At 36.4% G+C, this 10,777-nt stretch overlaps 1 protein-coding gene across 1 annotated transcript in view; it reads right to left on the bottom strand.

Annotated features, from left to right (window-relative positions):
* Nucleotides 1–298: 298 nt before the first annotated feature.
* The window catches only part of LOC107656406 (cyclic AMP-responsive element-binding protein 3-like protein 2), a 17,897-nt gene continuing 7,418 nt past the window's right edge, over nt 299–10,777 (bottom strand). The window contains exons 2-12 of the mRNA XM_016444265.1: nt 5,213–5,441; nt 4,946–5,124; nt 4,775–4,859; nt 3,844–4,025; nt 3,606–3,752; nt 3,441–3,499; nt 3,093–3,161; nt 2,838–2,937; nt 2,583–2,706; nt 529–772; nt 299–445 (exon numbers count right to left, since the gene is read on the bottom strand). Of these exons, the coding sequence (XP_016299751.1) occupies nt 397–445; nt 529–772; nt 2,583–2,706; nt 2,838–2,937; nt 3,093–3,161; nt 3,441–3,499; nt 3,606–3,752; nt 3,844–4,025; nt 4,775–4,859; nt 4,946–5,124; nt 5,213–5,441 (1,467 nt within the window). The 3' untranslated portion in view covers nt 299–396. The remainder of the gene's footprint in view (nt 446–528; nt 773–2,582; nt 2,707–2,837; nt 2,938–3,092; nt 3,162–3,440; nt 3,500–3,605; nt 3,753–3,843; nt 4,026–4,774; nt 4,860–4,945; nt 5,125–5,212; nt 5,442–10,777) is intronic.

Raw genomic sequence — 10,777 nt, forward strand, 5'->3', positions numbered from 1 at the left:
CTATAATTTTAATACAGTCTGAATCTTTGCACTATTTTTATGAATCTTTGGAAAAGGCATTTTGATTGGCATGCTACGTGATGCCATTATCATCGTCATGCGAATATGAAAACAGCTGCAAATTTTATATATTACAACACATATTCTCAGTAGCACGGGGCAAATAGGCAAAAAAAAATAATAAAAGAAAGAATATTAAAACAAATCGAAAGCATATAAAAAAAGAAAATAGTGTACATGAGTATCAAAATTTGATATACTGCTGGAATGGAATAAAAATACATTTTTGAGTTTTTTGTGTTTATTAAAAAAAAAAAAAAAGGACATCTAAGTAAAACAGTACTATAAATATGAAGCCTATTGCCCCGCAGCTGCAGGGGAGAGAATGAAGGGATCTCAGGACGTCTCTATGACTTTAGCCGTCTCGTTTGACCACTTATCTGACCTGCGGAAACAAAACCGAATGTTCAACATCCACGTGTCATCAAATCATCGAACTGAAGGCAGCCACAGAAGGAAGGTCATTACCTGTGTGAGTGCAGGTCTATGAGAATGGCCTTCTGCGCTCGTGTTTCATTGGTGTTTAGTGTAAGTGGGCGGGGCTCTGCTTCACGAAGCTCCGCCTGCTCCTGTTTGTGCTGTTGTTCTAAACGCCAAGCCACCATTACATCGGCCTGATGGTCCCATTCAGGATATTCCCCGCCCAGCCCGACGGGATGAGGCTCGTCCAGACCCCCGTGCTCTGGAATGGACAACAGGTTCCGGGACTTCACTGTGGAAATGAGCAAACATCACACTGAAGTCTTTTTCTCATTGCTTTTTTATTTACCAGATGCAAATGGTGAAGTGTCTCAGATCACATTTATATCGGGTATACACAGGGTCCACTAGATAAATTATTTAAAATATAAATGTTATTTAATATATTTATTTATTCTCTCTCTCTCTCAATATATATATATATATATATATATATATATTATATATATATATATATAATTTATAAGCAGGGCTGACACTATCTGTTCCTTGTTTGTGTTTTGTTTGTTGTGATTTATTTGTGTGTTGGTGTTTTAAAAATCAAAAAAGAAAACCATAAAAATAAAATATATATTTTTTAACAAATTGTATTTATTTATATAATTATGTATTCATTTTATTTCTCATTATTTTTCATAATAATTTTAATACTTTTAATAATATTTAATACTTATTATAAATTATATCCTAAAAGGCCAACAGGTTCTGGAAATGAACAAACATTACATTGGCAGCTTTTAGTTATTTTTTCATTGCCGTTAAAAGCAGATGCCTCTGCTGAGCATTTGTGACTGTATCACCTGATATGGATATTAATATCAGGTGTAAACAGGGCCTACTGTACTGCTGAAACCCAAAGAGAGCAGCTCTTTTATTAGTACAGTAGTGTTTTGTTAAAGCGGTGCATTAACTGAATGATGTGCGTGGTAGAAACGTGTTGCGGGCAGATCAGAGATCAGCGATGATTAACCGATCGCTCTGCTTTTAAAGGCATGATAATTACTGGCCCACTCCAGCACTGATAATGACTCTCAGCAGCTCAAGAGTGGGGCGCAGACCACTAATATGGATCCAGCCATTCCGCCATTCATTAGTCAACAAGAGAGACAGAGAATAATGAGCAAATTACAGCAGAGACTGCAATAGACACGAGCGGGGTGTGTGTGTGTATTAGGGCTGGATCGATATTAAAACGTTCCGTACGACAGCAGCTCTAGTACTTCTGCATTAATACTAAATCCATACTTTAGTCAACAAATACATAGCCTCACACAACTGATGACACAACTTTAATATTGAGCCTGGAGGCAAACTAACACAAACAGATGAAGGCAGACTGTTGAATATGTGTAATAGATTCGGATATCATACGACAGGAACATTTACTAAATCAATAACTGGAATATATATGTAACTAATATAATACCTGTAAAAAATATTACAGGTAAAACTAATAATTATTTACTTATATTATACACACACAAAAAAATCTGACATATACAAACAAATGGCACATGTTTAAAGATGAATATTTATTTAAATAGATAATTTAATATAATTAATTATATTATGAATATAACATACATACATATATATATATATATATATATATATATCTACATACATACATACATATATACACACACTATAAATCATAAATAGATAAATATTAAATAAATTATTAAATTACTAATATTTTTATGTAATTATAATAAATATATTATAATTATAAAATTGTGTATAGTGATCATATATACACAATTATTTGGATATTTATTGTATTTTAAAAATTAAATATTTACACACACACACACACACATACATATACTATGTTTATATAATTACATAGCAAATACACATCTAATTAGATATATCATATATTGATCTTTCTTTTTAGATATTAAAATCAAATAAATAAAAATTTCCCAGCTTTATATGAAGAGACATTATTATGACTCGATGTAAACCTATAAACAAATGGTCATTAAGTGATGAAGAAAAGCTTTGTGTCTCAGTATATTTTCAGTACCGTTAATGCATACCTGTGGTGGTGTACGAGTCCTGTATGAAGATCTCTCTGCTCAGGTCTGTTTTAGTGATGGAGGAACAGGGACTCAGGCCTTGGTAGAAACTCCCCAAGAACACCGAAAAACACAGAACCACCACCTGCACAGAACAAAACCAACACAGATACAGCATCTAAATATAGCAGTGCTTCTGTTAGTGTTTGCATTGGTCTTCCTCCCGCTCGTTCTCTCATAAACACACACACAAGCAGATGAGCAGGAAGCGCTCACCATGAGGCATGTGGAGGTCTGGGTGCCCGTCACCCGGCAGGACCGCGGGACCTTTCCTTTCACCGCCGCCTGCAGCGAGTGCAGCTGTTGCAGCAGAGACCTGACACACACACACACACACACTTACACAATCAATATGCATCCGTTTGCATAGCATGTATCATTAATGACCGGAAATTCAACCGGCAACAGAAAGTGTGAGATCAGAATATAAGCTAATTATTTAATGATCATGAAAAGGTCTGAGGGTCTTACTTGTTGGTGCACTCCAGCGTTTCAACTTTCCTGCGCAACTCATTGTTCTCGCTGGAGCATGTCTCCACCCTGTGGAGGGAGAGGATATTGTAATATGTCACGTGCTGTTTTATCTCCAGGGTTTCATGCACTACCGAAAACGTCTTTAAAACATTCTTTAACATGAAACTGGATTTGCAATCCATAATGGGACTTATTTCTGAGTGAAAAAGCTCAATTATATATTTAAAATATATATTTTAATCTACATATATAAATAGATTTGCGACATCTCTTAAGAACTTGAGCCGAAAACGTTTATTTGTACTTATATGTTAATTAAATCTGCTGAATATTTATCAGACTTACTTCTTCTCTAAAGCATCCATGTACTCTTTCTTTTTCCTGCGGCTCTCTTGTGCTGAAATCTGATAGGGAGAAAATTATTATCTGTGCATTTGACATTCATTTTAGTACTCAGATTTGAAGTATGCATCTTTTTACAGTTCTACGAGGCTGAGGTCCGACACCGACCTTGTTCTTGATCTTTCTGCGAATCTTCTTAAGTGCTTTCTCCTCAGCTTTGGACAGGGGCAGCTTGGTGGGCACCGGATATCCTTCAGCGATGAGCGTGCGCTTCTCCTCCTCCGTCAGCAGGAGAGGACCGGAGCCCTGCAGTTTCTGGCAGATCACACAAGAGGAGGTCACTTGACCATCTTCTTTAATAAGATACAACACATCCTGTTAATGAACAAGGTGTCTTTGTACTCACATGGGGCGCCGTCAGCAGAGGAGAGTTGGAGAGGGAAGACGGGGCTCTTGGCGCCACCTTGAGGACAGCGGGGGTCTGTGTGGGACTGGCGGGAGCACAGGGGTGAACGGGACTCTGACTGCCCTCCGAGTCGCTTCCGTGAGAGCTGGGAGGAGTGGGCGGCATCTGCAGAGACTCCAGGCCTGAAGAAAAACATTACAGATATTGTGATTGGTCAAATTACAGCAAATACTTGTAATACTTGCTTTATGAAAACCTTTGGCTTAGATATTTGTATGATCTTGATCATTTTTAGCACCTAAACACATGCATGTAATACTCTTTGCGTTTAAATGTATCCAGGGCTGGTTCTGTACGGGAGTGCTAGAGGGAACGAAACGAAAGCAAGAGCACTTCCGTTGAGGCTGTAGAAATATTTTAATTTAAACAGTACTTTAATCATTTAAATAATGTATTTATTTGATAAGAAAAAGACTTATTACATGTGTACTTAAATAAATCATTCAAATTAAATTATTACGAATGACTAAAATTTATTTATACATTTAAATTGATCAAATTTATTTATTATTTATTTATTTTATGCATTTACATATTTTTTTCTTCTCAAATAACTAAAATAAATTATTTAATTATTTAAAATAAAATATTTAAATTACTACATCTTAATTATTATTTATTTACATTTAAAAAATTAAAAATCAATCATTTGTGTACATGAATTTTTTTGGCAAATACACATAATAAGTGCAATAATGTTCAGTCAGCTGGTCGTTATTGAAAAATTAACCCTAAATTCAAGATGATTCAAGAGCATCAACTGTTTTTGATAATGACCAGGTGACTGTATGCTATCTACTGTAATCATTAATGCATTCCGATATTTAAATTTTTGTGCAATGATGCAAAAATATCTGAGACAGTGTTTTACCTTTGGGTGAGAGGTTTAAGAACTGATCCACCTCGTGTGGCTCCAGTTTAATCTGAGGGCTGAAACTCTCACTGTCCTCCTTCACCTGCAGATATGAGCAGAAATCAGCACTTCAATAAAAGCCCACTGACTGTATGGCTGCCATCACATGCTCACGCTGAGCGCTTTAACCTGTGGGGCCTGAGGGAGGGTCAGTGAGGTGTCAGTCACAGGCTCAGAGGCGGGACCCTCGGGGGTCAGAGTGAGGGTCAGGGTGGGCAGCAGGACGGGCGATGGGTCACACAGCAGAGGCTCCATCTTCAGCCCTTTATCTTCCTGCTCCATGGGCCACTCATCATTGTCTGTATCACCTAAAAATACACATGAAATTGCATTTAATTTAGACTTTTATTTTGACCTCTATTATCAAATTGGAAAGCGTTTCTGGCCGAGTCTTACCGGCATCGCTGCCGGGCTCTCCGGGCAGATGGGAGAGGGGCGACTGTGGGCGCGAGTCTCCACACAGCGAGTAACTGTGTTCGGCTTGAATGTGCGGCGGCACTGGAGACGCAGGGGTCAGATCCTCCTCTGTGTCCATAGCATCACCACGGCCGGACAGGAACGGGTCGCTTAACAACTGCCCCAGCAAAGCCTCTTGGGACAGATCATCCAGCAGCTCGGTGAAGTGCTGCACAGGAAGAACACGAATTTAGGGTAAGGTGTGATTTCAGAGCTAAAATGAAGTGTTCATTAAAACACAGCTAGTTAAAGAGACCTTAATTTTGGACCATAAAACGCCAAGTTTAAACTATTACAATTAATTTTATTAAATGTATATTTAATGTCCTTTTTCTTCTTTTTTTTGGTAAGTATACATGTAATAATTTTTTTTTCTTCTCAAATAAAAAAAAAATATTTAAATTAATTATTACATTTGTAAAAAAATTTTGTTTAAATTTAATTGTATTAATTTAAATATTGTTTAATTATTGTTGTTTAATTCTTTTTATTTTATTAATATATAATAATTTTCTTATTTTAAATATTTACAACTAAAACCATTTTTTATTTTTTGGGTAATACAAATGTAACAAGTTTTTTTTTTCTCAAATAGCTAAAACAAAGTATTTAAATTAATTATTGAATTACAACTTAATTAAATATTACTGAATTAATTACAGTATTAAATTATTTAAATTAACTTTTGAAATTTAACTGAATTATAATTATGGTATTAAATTATTTTAATAACTGCATTATTATTGAATTATATATTACTGGATTAATTACCAGTATTAAATTTATTTAATCTACAGTTTAAATGACATTTAATTTTTAAAAATATTTTGATTTAAATATTTAAACTACAAACAATATTTAAATATTTAAACTACAATCAATATTTGATGCCCACACATGTAATAATTTTCTTCTTAAATAAATAAAAAAAATATTTAAATTATTAAACTAATAAATTGTATAAATGAAATCAAATTGTATCATCAATTGTATCATTTTTTGGGTAAGTACAAATGTAATAAGTGTGATAATGCACACTCAGCTGGTCATTAATTAATAATAAACCCAATCATGATTATTCAAGAGTATCCTTGTTTACAATAACGATCAGGAGATCAGATCAGACTGTATGTTATTTACTGTACTCAGTAATGCACTCCGATATTAATCATAATCTTTACTTACAGTGCAATAACACAAAACAATGGCTGAATCAGTGTTTTAACTTTGGGTGAGAGGTTTAAGAAAGAACTAGGATCAAGCTGTGACTGTAGAGCTAAAATGAAGTGCTCATTAAACCGCAGCTTGTTAAACAGACCTTAATTGCAGACTGTAAAACATCAGCACATTTCTCTGAAGATCAGATCTCATAGCCTGGAGGGACAGACTAAACATGATAGCAAGTCTCGTTACTATTCCAGTGAGAAGGTTTGATTGACAGACAGCTGCCTCCCTTCTCCTTGGCATTCCTATGGGTGCGCTCCAGCCCCCCCAGCCCTTCTTTAAGAAGCAGCAGGTTTGGACAGGCTGAGATGCTTCCACACATTCATTTCATCACTTAAAAGGTTTCCTTCTCAGCTTTTCTCCTCAGGTGCTTTTCAAAGGAATGTTCTGAATTCAACATGTTAAGCTCAGTCTACAGCGTTTCGGACTCATTATCATTAACAAGGATGCTCTTGAATCATCCTAAATGGGTTTATTTTTCAATAATGACTAGCTGACTGTGCATGATCACACTTATTACATTTGTACTTACCCAAAATATAAACAATTATAAGACCAATTAAATAATTCTTTAGTAATAATTCTTAAAAGATTCTTAAATCAAGATACACTGAGAAACAAAATGACATAAGAAAACGAATCGTATTTTCTGAGAAACGGACCAAAATGAAGGGAGTTAATGCTTAAAACAAGAACAAATATCAGCCGATTGACTCAAAAAAATGTACTTAATTCAAAGGAAAAGATAGAGAAGAAACGTCTCAGGTTACTTATGTAACCATGGTTCCCTGAGTAGGGAACGAGACACTGCGTCCTCTAGGGGTCGCTATGGGGAACGCCTCGTCGTGACCCGTGTCTGAAGCATACATTGAAAAAACACCAACTCGTTGGCCGGCGACCCCTAGAGGACGCAGTTCGAAGTTCCCATGAAAGGGAACCTCTACTGATAGAGGTTCGTTCTTGTTTCAAGCATAAACTCACTTAATTGTTCAATTTCTCAGAAAACAAAACTTCATATCTTCATTTTGCATCTCAAGTAAATTTATCTTGATTTAAGGATGTTTAGATAAACAGGAAAAAAAGACAACATTTCTGAGGAAGATACTTATTCTTTGCAGTTCTTGCAACATTTAATGCCGTATTCTGCACTGATCTAAGACATTTTAAGGCCTCAATTTGTTGAAGGGCAAAATAAGACTAATTTAAGACCTTTGAAATCCTACAGAAACCCTGTTTCTCACTTTTGCAACGTATTGTGGGATTGCATTCTCCACTAAATACACAATGTTGCTTTAAGATACGGTCATTTACTGTTGTTCGGTGAATTTTCACATGCAAAATTTAGTCATTTCAAAACGAATTCACACGGATTTGGCAACGGGCTCAAACTGGTCACGTTGACCAACAGAAAGCTGCCTACAAATGCCATCTATTGCAGCACACAAGGTTTTGAAAAAGAGCCGCCAGTAGAAATGCCAGAAAAAGGAGTTAAACAAGGGCAAACTGAGCAAACCAGGAGGGAAAGAGGTGGAGTCTGGGATGAAAATGGAGAGAAGCCAGCGTACGGGATCAATTACAGACTGACTCACCAAGTCAAAAAACAGAGAGAAAGAAGCAAAGCAACAAGGAGATAGAAACCATTTGAGATTGCAAGTGACAAAGTCGCTCTGGAATGCCTTGTGCCCTACATTTTCCACTTTTGTTACTCAACAGCAGCTCTGTCTGCGCCCACCATGGTGAGAAAACGTCTGGAGAGAAATGCACGCAGGTCGCAGATGTTCCTACAGAGCCTGCCTTCCACCAAAAACACAGTAAGTGTGTTCGCATAAACAGTTCTCTTCCGAACTCGCTTGAACTTCATATCTGGCGAAGAACTACTTTTCTGGAATGTCATCTTCGGCCCCAAACCATAGCATAAAAACGGCAAGCATTTCCAAGGCCACTTAAGGTGAACGCTTCATGTAGCATGAAGAAGCGACTGAAAATCACAGCAGTTCAAATCAGGTCAGGAGTGGGTGAAGCCCTCAAGTTGTGTGACAAAACATGTCAAATCTGTCGTCTTCTAGATGCATTCGCACCATTCATTTCTGTATGAATTCATATACAGTTATGGTCGTACAAAGTCACTGTATTATTATGTCGTTCCTGCATCAGTCATTGGTGATATGCAATTACATCTGACACTCTTGAGCGTGTGATGAGATGATTATGATGATTGCTGGAAATTGCTGGGTGTCGACTGCTCTCTCTGAGAGGAATAGCAGAGAGCATTTCACTCTGAGGAGGACAGGCGTGAGGTTTCCTACGGTTCGAGGATAGAAATAATCACTTCTAAGTGCCTGGTCTGGGATCAGTTCCTTTACTGCAATGGAATAGAAGTGCACTGCATACTGCACAGTCTACTTCACTTAAATACCATCAGTTATCATCTCGGAAATTAGGTTGTTTTGCATTTTCATGTCAATTCAGAGCAAAACTGTCTTACCTTAGGAAAGTACAATTTAAAAAAATGATGGTCAATATTGATTCTGGGACACTTTCCATTCACTGGGACACATTCCATGCCTTAAGAAGACACCATATCAGCATTAAAGAATATTTAATTTATTTTTAAAATTAAAATAATATTTAAAAAAATATATATAAATACAGTTATTCTTGGCAAATATTTTATATTATTTTTAAAATGTATTTTATTTAAAAATTGTATGTAGATAGATAGATAGATAGATAGATAGATAGATACACAATATATATGCAACTTTTTAATAAAATATATTTAGTTATTTTTAAATGTGTATATATATTTTTAAATATATTTAAATGTTTATTTTATATATTACCTAAAAATGAATAAATATGAATACATTAAAAATAAATAAATTAATTCATATGCACTATACACACAGTGCATACTAATGACATAGTATGAGTAGTACGGTAGCATGCTGATTAAGTAAGACACTCTCTATTCCATCAATATGAGTGCCTGCATCCAGCTGGGTGGATTTTGGGAGTGAAGGCTTCTTTGTCCGTAGTTTGGATGGGTGTATGGTACATGAGGTTTCATTGGGGGCAGGGTCCTGCAATTTGACTCTTTCTGAGTTTTTGCCCAGCTGGAGAACCCAAATGGTTGTTGGAGCCGCAGAGGCTCAGAGACAGAGACGCTGGGAGTGGCGCTGGTGGATTCAGACAGCGGCCTGTAATTTTTTTTTATCCTCTCAAGGGGGCCGTGAATGTTTGTGCAGGAAGAGGAAGTTTATAAGCCAAACATGGACACAGATGATGCAACCATTTAAGCAGCAAAACAGATGTGAGGAAAGACAAACCCACAGGAGACAAAGATCAGTGCTGGTGAGGCTGGACCTTGTCCTTTACACACCACTGGATCTGACACACTGATATTAGCCACTAAAAATTGATTTACTTCAGACTGGAGAGCTGAAGACTTGAGGCAAACCAGAATGTTTGTCCTCAACAACACTCAGAAATTCCAGCAGGGTTGACGAATCTCTTCTAATGTTGTTGTACAAGAAATGTCTCATGATTAAGTAGTGGTATTCCAGGACAGGGGCCAAAGCTGAGTGACATTAAGCTGTTTGTCTGAATTACCCAAATACAGAGTTAACCTGCCCTACAGGACATTTGTTTAGAGTTTAAAACAAAAAAAAACAGCTCACCTTCCAATAATTACATCAATAAGTAATAACAATCAGATCATAAATAATCAACAAGCTAGAGTGAAATTCCATGAAATGCTGTGAGAAGATTTGGAAAGAACAAAGAACTAATCTGAAAAAGGAAATCAAATTAATTGTGTCCCATTTAGTGGTCAAGTGGACAATCTGGAAAGAGAACAAGGGACAAAAGCGGTCTGGGAAAAGTTGTGTATCCTTATCCTAAATTTCACTTCGCAGATCTTATTTGTGCCTAGATAAATCCCACCACAAGTCCTTCACTTTTTCCATGAGTCACTTTCCAAGCGTTCTGAATTGGCCTGGTTCTCATGTAAGTTGCTTGTGTGCAACTGTTGAGCATAAAATGTGTGTCATCTTCAGCTTAGTTCAGTTAAAGAGGCCTTTAAGGGATAGTTCACTCAAAAATGAACATTTGCTGTTAATTTACTGACCCTCAGGCCATCCAACATGAAAGAAGATTTTTAGCTGAAACTGTGGTCCTTGGTGAGTCATAAAATGTGGCTACACGTTAGTGTTGTCAAAAGACCCGGTATTTCGGTACCAAGTCGGTACTAAAAAAATGAAAATGTTACGGTACCAGGTT

Source organism: Sinocyclocheilus anshuiensis, unplaced genomic scaffold (assembly GCF_001515605.1).
Source record: "Sinocyclocheilus anshuiensis isolate Anshui unplaced genomic scaffold, SAMN03320099.WGS_v1.1 scaffold183, whole genome shotgun sequence".
Taxonomy (NCBI): domain Eukaryota; kingdom Metazoa; phylum Chordata; class Actinopteri; order Cypriniformes; family Cyprinidae; genus Sinocyclocheilus; species Sinocyclocheilus anshuiensis.